This window comes from Loxodonta africana, chromosome 24 (assembly GCF_030014295.1).
Source record: "Loxodonta africana isolate mLoxAfr1 chromosome 24, mLoxAfr1.hap2, whole genome shotgun sequence".
NCBI classification, from domain to species: Eukaryota; Metazoa; Chordata; class Mammalia; order Proboscidea; family Elephantidae; genus Loxodonta; species Loxodonta africana.
The window spans coordinates 26,503,592-26,518,742 of NC_087365.1; the positions used below are offsets into that span (position 1 = coordinate 26,503,592).

The following is a 15,151-nucleotide window of genomic DNA, read 5'->3' on the forward strand; positions in this document are numbered from 1 at the left end:
AAAAATAATTGGTGGATGTTCAACCATTTCAGGAAGTAGTGTATGATCAGGAATTGATGGTACTGAAGGAAGAGGTCCAAGCTGCACGGAAGGCACTGGCAAAAAACAGCACCCCCCCAAAAAAAAACATTGCCTTTGAGTCGATTCCGATTCATAGCGACCACATAAGACAGAGCAGAACTGCCCCATAGGATTTCCAAGGAGTGGCCGGGTGGATTCCAACTGCTGACATTTTGGTTAGCAGCCCTAGCTCTTAATCACTTTGCCCTTGGGGCTCCAGGAATTGGCAAAAAAACAAGGCTCCAGGAATTGACGGAATACCAATTGAGATGTTTCAAAAAACGAAGGCACTGTTCACTCGTCTATGCTAAGAAATTTGGAAGACAGCTACCTGGCCAGTTGACTGGGAGGGATCCATATTTATGCCTACTCCAAAGAATGGTGATCCAACCGAATGCAGAAATTATCGAACAATATCATTAATATCAAGGCTCCAGGAATTGATGGAATACCAATTGAGACATTTCACCGAACAGATGCAGTGCTGGAAGTGCTCACTCATCTATGCCAAGAAATTTGGAAGACAGCTACCTGGCCAACCAACTAGAAGAAATCCATATTTATGCCTATTCCAAAGAAAGGTGATCCAACTGAATGCAGGAATTATTGAATATCATTAATATCACACACAAGTCAAATTTGGCTGAGGATCATTCAAAAGTGGCTGCAACAGTATATCGACAGGGAACTGCTAGAAATTCAAGCCAGATTCAGAAGAGGATGTGAAACCAGGGATATCATTGCTGATGTCAGATGATACTGGCTGAAAGCAGAGAATGCTAGAAAGATGTTTTTTTGTTTTAAAAAAAGATGTTTACCTGTGTTTTATTGACTATGCAAAAGTATTCGACTGTGTGGATCATAGCAAATTATGGATAACATTGTGAAGAATGGGAATTCTTGAACACTTAATTGTGCTCATGAGGAACCTGTACATAGACAAAGAGGCAGTCATTTGAGCAGAACAAGGGAACACTGCGTGATTTAAAGTCAGGAAGGTGTGCGGCAGGGTTGTATTCTTTCAGCACACTTATTCAATCTGTATGCTGAGCAAATAATCCAAGAAGCTAGACTATATGAAGAAGAACAAGGCATCAGGATTGGAAGGAGTCTCATTTACAACCTGCGTTATATAGATGACACAACCTTGCTTGCTGAAAGTGGACTTGAAGCAGTAAGTGATGAAGATCAAAGATCATAGCCTTCAGTATGGAGTACACTTTAACATAAGGAAAACAAAAATCCTAACAACTGGACCAATAAGCAATATCATGATACACGGAGAAAAGACTGAAGTTGTCAAGGATTTTATTTTACTTGGATCCACAATCAACGCCCAGGGAAGCAGCAGTCAAGAAAGCATTGCATTGGTAAATCTGCTGCAAAGGACCTCTTTAAAGTGTTGAAAATCAAAGATGTCACCCTGAAGACTAAGGTGCGCCTGACCGAAGCTATGGTATTTTCAACCACCTCATATGCATGCATGTGAAAGCTGGACAATAAATAAGGAAGACCAAAGAAGAATTGATGCCTTTGAATTACGCTGTTATCGAAGAATATTGTATATACCATGAACTGCCAAAAGAACAAACAAATCTGTCTTGGAAAAAGTACAGCCAGAATGTTCCTTAGAAGCAAGTATGGTGAGACTATGTCTCACATACTTTGGACAAGTTATCAGGAGGGACTAGTCCCTAGAGAAAGATATCATGCTTGGTAAAGTAGAGGGTCCTTGAGAAAGGGAAGACCCTCAATAAGACAGATTGACACAGTGGCTGCAATGATGGGCTCAAGCAGAACAATTGTGAGGATGGCGCAGGACCAGGTAGTGTTTCATTCTGTTGTACACAGGGTCGCTCTGATTTGGAACTGACTCAAGGCACCTAACAACAATATTGTGGCACCCAGTGGTGCCACAAAATAAAGGCCTGTGATCTGCTTCCACAAAGATTACAGCCATGAAAATGTTATAGAGTCAAGAAAACACTATGGAGCAGTTCTGCTCTGTTACACATGGGGTCTCCATGAGTCTGATTCTAGGCAATGAGCTTATTTTTGTTTTTGATAATTTAGTTAATAGGCACCAACATTAATTTCCTAGTTTTGATAATTGTACTATGGTTATGCAAAATGTTAACATAAAGGGACACTGGGAAAAAGGTATAAGGGGAACTCTGATATTTTTGAACTTTTCTGCAATTCTAAAATTTAAAATTTTTAAAAAGTCTAAAATTAAAAGTTAAGAAATAAAATTATTTTTAAAAGGAAAAGAACAAAGCAGTTTTGTTCTAAAAGTTGACGGTTTAGAATGGGAGAGACAAGGTCTGGTTAGGGGTGTGTGCATGTCCATCTGGGCTCATTCAGGCGCTGGCTCCCGTGGCTCCCGGATCTACAGGGAAGGTGCAGCCCCGGGTGGACTGGGGTGGGGAAAGGGCGCTGCAAAGGCTCCTCCTGCCTGAGTGCACTTGTCAGAGCAGACACCTGGGTTTCCACCGCGCTCCAGCGTGGGCGGTGCTGGGAAGGGGGCACCTGTCTGACTGGGGCTGTGCCTCCGGCAGTCCCCAGACGTCCAGCGAGGACAGGGCAGGAGCGAGCTGTGGTCTCCGCCGTCGGCATGGCCCACTGCCTAGGACTCGCGCTGCTGCTGCTGCTGTTGGGTGAGCGCCTGCCTCCTCCCCCGGGCCCTTCTATTCCTGCTCGCCCCTCGGAACCGGTTGGAAGGGCAAGAGAGCGATTCCGGGGAAAAGCAGGAACGTGGCAGGAGGCAAGGATGTGTGTGACAGCGGCCTGTGTGAGGAGTGTGGGGACGCCTGGCATCCCCCTCTGGCCCCCTTCCCCGGCTGCGCGGTGCCCTACCCCACCTCCCCCTTGGGCCCTGCAGCAGGTACCCTTCCCAAGTCGTCATCTCCGCCCAGGAACGTCCCCCCCTCCCGCCCCGCTGCCCTCCCTCTCCTTGCTCTCCTACCCTTCCCACAGCCCCAGACCCCCTCCACAGCTTCGATCTTGGCACTCCCATGAGTCCCTGCCCCGCACCTTCAGTGTCTCCCTGTCTCGCACCTCCTGTTCCATCTGCTCTTTCCCCACCTGGGACATCGCACAGGGAAATGTCACTCTAGGGGTTGGGGTGGATGGAATGGAATCTGGCAAAGTCTAAGGCAGAGGAGATCTTCTGGCTGAGATGAGCTGTTTTGAGGATGGAGGTCAGGTAAGGGTGCTCCTGGTGGAGTGTGACAGGTAAATGCATGAGCAGGGAGAAGGGCTAAGTGTGCCTGTCCCTCTGTGGCCTCGAGGGGTGGCTGGCCCCCCTTTCCCCTCTACTCTCCCCACTTATGTACCCTCTGCACAATCTCAGCGTCTGCCAGTAATTCTGGCAGAGTGGTCAGCGCTGAAGCTACGGCAAAAATTATCACGACATCCCAGCCCATGGCCCAGGCAAGACATGGCTGTGCCAGGGAGATGCCCCACTCCCAGACCTGTGGTCGGAGACACCCCACCCCAATACATAGCTGAATGGGTGCAGAGCTAGGCCAGGTACCTTCGCTCAGAGTAGGGTGGCAGAAAAGGTTCTTGTCTGAGTGAGGTGCTCCCAGGGGTGGGGGTCATGGGTTTGGTGACCAGGTCCTAGGGACAGACTCTGAAGTCCTGACCTCCTTTGACTGGCTGGACTTAGCCCTGGTCATGGCCTATCTCAACGGAGCTCACCCTCAGTCCCACCAGACCTTTGGTGTGTGACGTGGCCATGCCAGGCATCCTCTCTACCCTCAGAGGAGTGCCACCTATCATGGGGCCCGTGCCTTCCCCAGAACCACTGATGACTCCTCGGATTCTGTAGCTCAGGGCAGAGTCCTGTGGCCTGCCACCAGAGACTTCCTTTAGGCCTGAACGGGCCCTGCAATAGCCAGAGCCCTGGAGGCCGGGAGGAAGCCGGCTTCCAGATGGGGCAGGACAGGGTAGGTAAGGGGTTAGGGCCTCGAGAAGGAGCATCAGGAGGGACTGAGGAGAGGAGGCACAGGGGGCAGGAGAAAGCACACGAAAAGATCAGGGAGGTGGAAGAACCAGCAACCTATAGACCCACCCAAAGGGCCTGTGTAGGGGAGGAAGAGGGTGGGTCAGGCATCTCGGAGAGTCAAGAAGAGGAAGAGGACTAGGACCGGCCACTGTCCTTGACGCCTTTTCTGATTAGTTTCCATTAGCCAGGTCCCCAGAAGGCTGTTGGCCCGGTCAGGAAATGTCCGGGAGGGTGGGCGGACCCCTGAGGACCTTTCTGTGGCTGAGTGTGGCAGTTCTGGGGGTGCTGCCTGGTGAGAATGGGGCCTCAGCTTCTGGGGGAGGCCAGGTCCAGCCTCTGTGAGCCACATGCATCCTTGATATGTTGCAGTACGCTCGAAGCACGCCGCTCGAAGCACGCCGCTGTCCATCCCGGAGGCATAGGGCCGTAGTGCCAGGCCGCCACATCTTCGATCACACCCTGAGCCCTCTCCTCGGGTTTGAGCAACGCTCCCTCCGCGGAGGGCGTGGATGTGGGAGGGTGAAGCGTGCACGTGGGACGTCCAGGGCACTGCAGCCTGCCCGCTCCTCTCCACCTCCTCCTCGCAGGGTCGGCGAGCTCGGCTGGAGGGAACCGCTGCGTGGCCGCGGCCGAGGCGTGCACGGCGGATGCGCGGTGCCAGCGGCTGCGCACCGAGTACGTGGCGCAGTGCCTGGGCCGGGCCGCACCGGGGGACTGCCCTCGCGCCCGCTGCCGCCGCGCCCTGCGCCACTTCTTCGCCCGCGGACCGCCCGCGCTCACCCTCGCGCTGCTCTTCTGCCCCTGCGCGGGCCCCGCGTGCGCCGAGCGCCGCCGCCAGACCTTCGTGCCGGCCTGCGCCTTCTCCGGGCCGGGCCCGGCGCCGCCCTCCTGCCTCGCGCCGCTGGAGGCCTGCGAGCATAGCCGGGTCTGCAGGTGGGCTCGGGGCTGAGGCGGAGGTGCCGGGGGCCGGGGCGTGGCCGCCGCTCCGCTCACGGCTCCGCCCCACCCGCAGGCCCCGCCTCCGAGCCTTCCAGGCCTCCTGCGCGCCGGCCCCGGTGGTCCCCGACGACTGCCCGCCAGAGCAGGCCCCCAGCTGCCGGCGTGCCTACGCAGGCCTCGTGGGTACGAGGGCGGGAGCCGGGCGTGGGTGGAGCTCTCCGGAGGACGCATCTGCCCAGGTGGGCTGGTGACCCCACCCTTGGGGTCCCCGCAGGTACCGCCGTTACTCCGAACTACGTGGACAACGCGAGCGCGCGTGTGGCACTTTGGTGCGACTGCGGAGCCAGCGGGAACCGGCATGAAGAGTGCGAAGCCTTCCGGGGGCTCTTTACGAGGAACCGCTGCTTGGGTGAGGGCCCCGGGTAGGGGGGCGCGGGAGTCGGGTTAGCGCTTACTGCCAGTTACCAAGTCTCCTGGCCCCGAGGGAGCCCATTGTAGCTGTAAGGAACAATGTGGCAGCCGCGAAGGCCAACTCCCCCTTCCGCTGTCGCCCTGCCCCTCAGTGCCCGCCCGACCATCTCCGGAGACCAGGTCATAAACTCTAAGTAGAATCCTGGGGGTGTCAAGTCTGGTGCCCTGCGGGCGGGGAGCGAGGAGGGTGGGGTGGCGGGAACAGTTAAAACGTTTCTGAGGCCCTGGAACTGAACAGGGCGAGATCCCTACTTAGGCCACTTCTAAGGTGGTGCCAGCCCCTGAAGGGCCTCCTCCCCCGTCCCCCCCCATGATTCTGCCTTTAGGGGTTCTGGTTAGCTCAGTGGTTCGCTGCCAGGTCTGGGAGTTAGGGGGCCTGAGTTCAAGCAGCTGCTTTCTGGCAGTTAGCTAACTCCTCCAAGCCTTTTTGTGTCCGTCTTCAAAATGGAGAGGATGCTGACAGCCCTCCTCCCCTGTGAGGATGGAACTGCACAGCTTGTGAGGCACTCTAGCCCATCCATCTTTCTCATTTTATCATTCCTCTCCTTGGCCTTCTGTCCCAGAGCCAGTCCTCGTGGATGTCCTGTCTTCCCATCCTTTGTGCATGGGCGTCCACATGGGCTGCCAGGGGTTTCTCAGTTGTCTCTTATGCTAGGAGTGCCCAGTCAATCCCACCTGGACCCCTTTCTCTGTAGACAGAGCCATACAGACCTTTGAGAGCTGGTGGCCCCCAGTTCTGCAGGACCCCCACCAGGACACTGAGCACAGTCTCATGCAGGTAGGTGCTGGGCAGGGACTCGGAGCTGGCAGCTCCTGCACTGCTGCCTTCCATACTCTTCCATGCCAGATGTGAAAATGTGACTGGCCTGGGTTGGCAGTGTAGCTGAGAGCAGAGCCAGGCTTCTCACCTCAAGCCCACAGGTCTGCTTCCTACCCTCAAGGTGTCCTCCGCAGACTGGCTTCTAGAGGGGAGCTTCCTGCTCTTCATACTCCCAACCCTGGCTCTCTGGCCCCTACTCTGACAAGGACTACAGACAGCGGACAAGAGCAACAACCATCCCACCCTTCCTGGGGTCTCAGGGCCATGTCTGTGGCCTATAGCCTCACTGAAAATGGACCGGCTTACCTTCCACGCTGGCCCGGGTGTTTTGCCCTGCTGCCCTCTGCAGGTGTGGACACACCATGCTGCTGTCCCCTGGAGCTAGGGGCACAGGTTGGGGGCCTGACTGCAAAGCCCTGGCTTCCCTTTCAGTAGGTTGCTTGGTTGTAGGTCCGTTTCTTCACCAGCCTTAGGACAATTCAGGTCTTCCACAGGGTAGGGATGGAGGGGGTGCAGGGAGAGAGAGTCATTTTTGTATCTGATGGCTTGTTGGGGCCTCAGATCGCCTACAGATGGCCAGAGATCATTTAGGAAATTTTATCCTGTCCATGAGATGCACCACCACCCCCCGCCTCACACATTGTGCTGTTGGGTGCATGGCCATCTTCCCCATGGTTTAACCCAGCACCAGGAATGGCATACGCAGCTCAATAAATCCATGTGCACAGAAACTGACCTTGTTCTCATGTGGTCTGTGTCCTGGGAGCCCAGAGACCAGTCTGCGGCAGACATGTGGCCTCAAATGGCCTCAGAACCTCTCTGGTTCCAGCTCCTCACCTGCAGTTGAGGTTGGTGAACTGAATCAACTCTCAGGTCCTGGTGGCAGGGCTTTTCATTACTTCTTCTTCTTCGTTGCTGTTGAGTTGATTCCTCCTCATGGCAGCCTGGCAACCCTATCTGTGTAGAGTAGACTGCTCCATTGGGTTATCCAGGCCGTGACCTTTCGGAAGCACATTGCCAGAACTGTCTTCTGAGGAGCCTCTGAATGGGTTCAAACTGCCAGCTTTTCGGCTACTAATGGAGTGCTTAACTGTCTCCTGTACCCAGGGACTCCTTTAGTTGCTTACCCAGTGTCAATTCGTTCCTTCTCTGTTAGAGCTCATATTAAAAAAAAATAAAATAAAAAACATTTTCCAGCTTCCCTTGGAGCTACGGGTGGCCATGTGACACAATCCTGGCCAATGAGTGGAAGCCAAAGATGAGGCTTTAAGGAAAGCTCTTTAAATGGGAACATTCTTGCCTGGAACCTTCCCACATTCTTGCCTCAAGAATGGACAACGTTGAAAATGGAGCCACATGACATTGTGGAGCCACTGTGCCAGCCCAGGCCACTCTGTCTGGGCTCTTCATTAAAAAAAAAAAACATGAGAAAATTAATACCGCTAATTTATTTAAGCCAATTTCTCCCCAGGTTTCTGTTACTTGCAGCTAAACATAGGCTCTGATTGATACAATCCCACCCCTGGGATGGCCCTTTCAGCAATCTCGGCAAAGATACCTCTTTCTCCCAGCATTCAGGGACTGATCCCAGGCAGGATACTGGTGGGCCCAGCATGGGTTATGTGCCTCTATCTGTGGCCTGGGGAGTGACATTAGCCCATCAGCATGACATGGAACGGAGAGGGACAGTTTTCCAGAGGAAAAAGAAGTGCTGGGCAGAGTAAATCTCCATAGTCTAACCCGTTTCCACTTCCTGGGGAAGACGGCATGTCCTCAACTACCTACATGAATGGATAACCTGTAAGTGGGTTGGGAGTGGGGAGGGAAAGTGAGTCTCACCTTCTCCTGGTCACCATGATTGAATAGGTGGCCCAAATGCAGAATTCAATACCTGCTAAATCATTTACCTTTGTGAGAAGGTGTATTAAACTCTTCTACTCCATTTTTGACTCAGATAGAGTAAAATACAGGCATTAAATAAATAAATAAATAATAGTTATCTGGAAATTATATATAGATATATATATATAGGCATATACCTTCCAAAAGATTGGGAAGGTAAAAGTAAACAAAGCCTATCTGAAAATAGCAAAATTGTTTCATGGTGGCTGGTTGTCTTCCTTCAGCACGTCTCACCAACTCACCCACCGAGTTTGACCAGATGGAGCCTCTTTAACATGAGGCAGTTTGCAAAGGAAAAGAGGCGTCCTTACTGCGTGCAGGTCCCAGTGGCCCCCAGTTGCCAGGCCCTCTGTTTTCTCCTGGTGAACATCCCCATCTGACAGCCTGAGCCTGTCAGGGGCACAGACACAGTGAGTTCTGGAGGGACAAGTTGAGGGAGAGACGAAGGGCTGAGGGCACCCAAAACCCAAGGTCTTGCTGCCCCCAGGGTCCACTGACCTTCCTATAGTTTTTTCAGCTAAGGTTGTTAGGAGTTTGGTTTCTGTCACTTTAAGAAGATCCTAGCTCATTTCCTGTTGCCATCAAGTCAATTCCAACTCATGGTGACCCACGTTATGTCCAAGTAGAACTGTGTTCCATAGGCTTTTCAATGGCTGATTTTTTTTGGATGTAGATCACCAGGCCTTTTTTCCTGAGGCACCTCTGGGTGGACTCAAACCTCCAACCTTTCTGTTAGCAGCGAGCATGTTAACAGTTTGCACCACCCAGGGGTGATAACCTGGCTCATACAGTGTTAAATCTGGCCAAATGCCTTGAGGCTGCATCCAGCTGTGGCCCCCACAACAAGGGATGGATCCTGCCTTGCCCCTCCACATTTGGTTTCGGCCTCCATGTCCTGCCAGGTTTCCTGGTTGCTGTCACTCTCTTGTACATACTCTGGGAAACTCTAGTCCTGACCCTGGTTTACATCCCTGTGATGAGGCCTCTGCTGCCTGTTGCCAACATTGAGTCCCCAGCGGGCAGGTGTCTGGGGTGGAGGTGAGGCAGAAAGTCAGATGCTGGAAGCATCTATGGATTTATTGGTGGAAACTTAATGGCTCATAAATGTCCACCCTGGCTTGCAGCCTAATGTCTTGGTATAAGGTTGATGGGGAAACTGGCTCACCGCCCACCCTTCCTCCCACCTTCCGCAAGTGGGTTGAGCGGGGCCACACTCCAGAACGTGCTCATTTTTGCAGGAAGTGACATTTCCTGCAGGAAGTGACAGGCTGGTGAAATTTCCAGAATTAGGACAGGGGCTGCACAGGCTTCGGGAGAGGGTCCCCCAGCAGACAGGAGCTTGGTGGTGAGCCTTGCATGCTTATGAAAGGAGGCCTAGACAGGGCCCTGCCTTGCTGCTGCAGGCCTGGGAAGGCCTGGGCTGAAGGATGTCTTGGGAAGCAGCTCTGCCAGGAAAATATCATCCCAAACCCAAAGGAGCCTCCAGTCTGAGTCAGAAGATACAGAGAGAAAAATTAAGATGAGTACACACACATGAAAATAAAATCCACACAACAAGTCAGAAATTGAGTCTTCAAGGAACCTAGATCACGCAAATGAGGAGGAAAGTCCAAGAGAGGGTGCAGAGGGCCCCTGCAGCCAGATCCTATCCAGCCCTCCCTCTCCAGCACGCTTCAAACATTCATCGAAGTTGTCTGGTCTTATGTCCTTTCTTGTGTTGGAAGGGAACTCTTGCCATGCATTTCATATACAGCTAGTACCACAGGGCTGCAGTGCTCAGACATGACCCGTACAGGTGTGTGGGGCTGAGGACTCGGGAGTGCCACTGCCGCTGGTTGTCACCAATTTTCCAAAATGGCGACCAGCTCTTGGTAAATTTTTGAAAAAGGAAAAAAAAGTTGTTTCCCTTGATTTGCATAGCAGTTGCATTTCTGAAAAACTCTATGTTAAACTGGCTCTCAAAATACTTTGCGTTGATAACAGATTGGAGGCTAAAATAATTAGAAACAGATTTCTCACCTACACAAACGTGCAGCAACATGTCTGAAAACCATGTGGGACGCAGGTCAGTTCCTCGCTGGGCAGGGCAGTCCTACACATCACAGGATGTCTACCTTCAGGCTTCACCCACTTATCACACCCCTTCGTCATCACTAACCAGTTGCTGTAGAGTGGATTCCAACTCATGGCAACCCCCTGTGTGTCAAAGTAGAACTGTGCTCCATAAGGTTTTCCATGGCTGATTTTTTTGGAGATTTCCAGGCCTTTCTTCCAGGGTGCCTCTGGGTGGACTCAAACTGCCAAACCTTTGGGTTTGCACCACCTGGGGACTCCCCCTCATCCTTGCAATAGTCAGAATTGCCCCATGTATTCCCAAAATGTCCCCTAGGGGGCAGTACTATGGCTGATTAGAACCATTTTGCCCTACATGATCCAGCCATACCCTCAACTCCTACCACTTCCGCTGTAGCTTACTTTGCTCCAGCCACGCTGGCTGTCTTGCTATTGCTCAAACACACCAGGTGTGCTGGCACCTGCTGTTCCCCAAACATCCATATGCCTGTTCCCTCACTTCATTCAGCTCTCTGCTCAGCTGTCACCTTATCAGAATAGCTTTCCCCAACCGTGCTACGTAAAGTAGCAATCTCCCCAGCACCTTCTACCTCCCAACTGTACTTTTATTTTTCTTCATAGAACTTATCCTGACATTTTATTATCTGTCTCCCCCACTAGATTGAAAGCTCCATGAGGACAGGGATGTTAATTTTGTTCACTACTAAATCCCTGGTCCCTACACAATGCCTAGCACTGTTGTGTTCAATAAAATTTGTTGACTAGGTGAATAAATCTAGAGGGATAATAATTAACTCACTCAGACAGGGTAATAAAAGATATCTAATTCCATTACCTTTGATCTGTAACACTCTGTTATACATCCAGGGACCCCAGCTCCTCTAATCCTGTGGCATTAGCGTCTTCGACATGAGCCTATGAGGTTGATAGAGAGGGTGGAGAAGACACATGCATTCTAAACTGCCTCCACAAGGAAGTGACATGCCACAGGTGAAGATTGGCTACATGGCTCCACCCAGATGCCGTGGGCCTGGGCAATAGAGTTGAAGCTGTGGACTTAGGAAGAGGAAGCTGGTGTGGAAAGCATCTAGTTGGTTTCTGGCACAGCTGGCTCTTCTGGTCACCAAAACCCCTTTTGCTCTTTTTTCCCCCACATGGAACACATGTACTTTATCCCAGGGGGACAGTACAGTGTCCCATCCAGTCCCTGCATCTAGCTCAAAGTTCAGACCTGGAAGCGATATGCAGTCTCCCTCAGGTGGCTCTCTGAAGTTCTACAGTAAATGCTGAATTAATAAGACAGTTTATCTGTCTTACCCAACCCCAACATGCCCACCTAACAGTGTGGAGACCAGGGCAGGACACCCCAACAAACTTTGCCGTACAGGAAGGTGGAGGATGGCAGGCATACAGCAATCACCGGTCTACAGCAAATTTGAAATCCTGCTGGGCCCGGCCTTGAGGTGGGGAAGTTCCTTGATCGGGCACAATTCTGCTCTCTGGGCCACATCTGAAGTGGCACTAGGTTGTATGCTCTCCCTGGACACAGCTTTGACAAGCATCTTCCTGCCCAAAGGTGGTTTTAAGGTTTCCTCAATAGTCACAGGGTTTTTTTTTGTTTGTTTGTTTTTTAAGGCCAGGCTCATGGTTTCCCTGGCAACATAATTCCCTGAAAACCTTACTACACTTTTTACTTATTTCCTTCGAGGCAGGTCTAATATCAGTAACTGCACTCTTATCGCTTTCCTGGACACAGTTCTGCTTTATTTACTTCCTCATCTGTATGCCTGTCCCTCAAGGTGGTGGCCTTGAGGTTACCAGGCTCAATTTTCACCCCAAGGCCCAGTCACTGTGTGCAGCTAAGTCTCACTGTCTTTGTTGTTCACCAGCTTTTTAAAATCCCACCTTGTCTTAGTCACCTACTGCTTCCATAGCAAAGAAATACCACAAGTGGGTGGCCTTAAAGAACAGAAATGTATTGTCTCACAGTTTTGGAGGCTGGAAGTCCAAAGTAGGGCATTGGCTCTAGGGGAGGGTCCTTCCTTGGCAGTAGCCCTGGGTGTTCCTTGGCTGTATGGGTCCTCACATGGTCTCCTCCCTGTATGTGTGCCTGTGTCTGTTCTGCTCTTTCTATGACACCATGTTTGGTTTGGTTCTACTCCACTAGGAGCCCTGGTGGTATAGTGGTTAAAAGCTCGGCTGCTAACCAAAAAGTTGGCAGTTCAAATCCACCAGGTGCTCCCTGGAAACCCTACGGGGCAGTTCTACTCTGTCCTTTAGGGTCACTATCAGTTGGAATCGACTTGATGGCAACGGGTCAGGTTTATTTTGGTTTTTGGTCTACTCCACTATGACCTTATTAACATAATAAAAGAAACCCCCTCTCTCCAAACAGGGTCATATCTACAGGGACAGGGGCTAGAACTTCTGCATAACTTTTTGGGGGACACAATTCAATCCATAACACACTTGTTACTGTTTGGAGACTAGAAGCAGTTGATTTTTCCAACACTCCAAGGCTCTGGATTTGGGGATTCTCCATTCCTTTTTCCTTCTGCTTGTAAACTGGCAAATTCTTTGTTTCCTTTTATTGCACTTTAGATGAAAGTTTACAGAACTAGCTTCTCATGAAACTGTTAGTACACGTATTGTTTTACGACGTTGGTTAACAAACCGCATGACATGTCAATACTCTCTTCTCGACCTTAGGTTCCCCAGTACCAGCTTTCCTGTCCCCTCCTGCCTTCTAGTCCTTGCCCCCGGGCTGGTGTGCCCTTTAATATGTCTTAGTCATCTAGTGATGCTATAACAGAAATACCACAAGTGGATGGCTTTAACAAAGAGAAATTTATTTTCTCACAGCCTAGTAGACTGGAAGTCCAAATTCAGGGTGCCAGTTCCAGGGGAAGGCTTTCTCTATCAGCTCTGAAGGAAGGTCCTTGTCATCAACCTTTTTCTGGACTAGGAGCTTCTTGGAACAGGAGCCCTAGGTCCAAAGGACACGCTCTGCTCCTAGTGCTGCCCCCTTGGTGGTATGAGCCCCCCCCCCGCCCCCCGATTCCTTTTCATCTCTTGTAAGATAAACGGTGGTGCGGGCCACACCCCAGGGAAATTCCCTACATTGGATCAGGGATGTGAGCTTAGTAAGGGTGTTACAATTCCACCCTAATCCTCTTTAACATCACAAAACAGAGGACAATCACACAATACTGGAAGTCATGGCCCAACCAAGTTGATACGTATTTTTGTGGACACAATTCAATCCATGACAGTCTCATTTTGTTTTATGGGCCTGTCTAATCTTTGGATGAGGCGTGACCCTCAGGAATGACTTCATTACTGAGCTGAAAGTGTGTCCTGGGGTCATATTCTAGGAGTTAATTCTTTCTTGAATGGCAACTCTTTCTTGTGATGCTTTGCCAAAAGCAGCCAATAGCAATCAACACAAACCATATTCTGCTTTGGTCAGACCTCTTGCCCCAGAGGCAAACATTCAGTAGATAACTTGCTTTCCAAGTCATCAGGCACAACCACCTTACCAGATGTTTTGCCCTCACCTGACATGCATCTCTAGCTGTTCAGCCTCCTGCAGCTGCTTTCTGACTCTAGACCACTAAGCCAATCCCATGTATTTTAGGTTTTAGATACAGTGGCATTGTACTTTAAGGTACCAGCTTGTGTATTAGTAAGAAAAGCTCACTGTTGTTACCACTGCCCACATCTCAGCAGATCAGCAGAGTAAGTTTTGTTTCAGTGATGCAAAGACCACCATGGCTCTTGCTGGTCAGGTGGTTTTCCACCAAGTGACTCAGGGATCCATGTCCCTCCAACATCCTCACCATGTGGCCTCCAGGGAGTGTGCCACGTGGGAGCATTTTATGTGCCAAGCTTGGAATTGGCATACGTCAGTTCTTCCAACATTTCATTGGTCACAGCCCAGTTTATGGCCCCAATCTTAACTGTAAGGGGGCTGGGAAATGTTGAGCCCAACAGCAAAATAGACGTTTGGTGAACACACAGCACTGTCCCTGCCACAATACTAAGAGGACCAGGTTTTATTCTGTCAGAAATGATTGATGGCTCCACTGCCCTCCCTAGAACAGGTTCCAGCCACCATCTTTTCCCTCCCTCACGCAGACCTGAGCTCTGGTGAGCAGGCCTCCTCCAGGTTTCCAGCCTTTCCCCTGGCCCTGACCCTTGTCCACTCTCCCCTGTATGACTGACTGGCCCTTGTATTTCCTCTTCTTTCAACAAGAAGCACTCTCAGCTCCCACTATGCTGCCCTCGCCCTTCTGCATTCTGTAGTGTGCACCAGGACACTGCAGTGCACTATTCTGACCCCATTCTGAGGGCAGAAACCACATAAAGTGATGCTGGGCCTGCAGAAGGCCCACGAAGAAGGCTCAGTGAATGGAAATGACTTAATCAAACATTCAAAACCAAGGACAATGCTGTGTTATAGATCGAACAATGTTCCCCCAAAATATGTGTTGTAAATCCTAACCCCTACACCTGTAGTTATAATCCCATTGGGAAATGGGTTTTCTTTGTTGTGTTAATGAGATAGTATAATGTGTGTCTTAAGTCAATCTCTTTTGAGGTATAAAAGAGATTAAACAAGCAAGCAAAGCCCAGTTGGGGGAAGACAGGTGCCACACCAGATGATGATCACCAAGGAACCAAGGAACAAGGACCTTCCCCAGAGTCGACAGAGAGAGAAAGCCTTCCCCTAGAGCCAGCACCCTGAATTTGGGCTTCTAGCCTCCTCAGCTGTGAGAAAATAAGTTTCCATTTCTTAAAGCCACTCACTTGTGGTATTTCTATTACAGCAGCACTAGATAACTAAGACAAAGGCCGTCAGCACACCTGAGCTTTGG

The 15,151-nt window shown here is 50.9% G+C and overlaps 1 protein-coding gene across 1 annotated transcript; it reads left to right on the plus strand.

Moving 5' to 3' along the window:
- Positions 1-2,674: 2,674 nt before the first annotated feature.
- Positions 2,675-6,575, plus strand: GFRA4 (GDNF family receptor alpha 4). The gene is made up of 5 exons (XM_023549879.2): positions 2,675-2,717; positions 4,657-5,002; positions 5,082-5,191; positions 5,283-5,417; positions 6,175-6,575. Exons 1-5 carry the CDS (start codon positions 2,675-2,677, stop codon positions 6,330-6,332), a joined length of 792 nt encoding a protein of 263 aa, XP_023405647.1. The 3' UTR covers positions 6,333-6,575.
- The last annotated feature ends 8,576 nt before the right edge of the window (positions 6,576-15,151 follow it).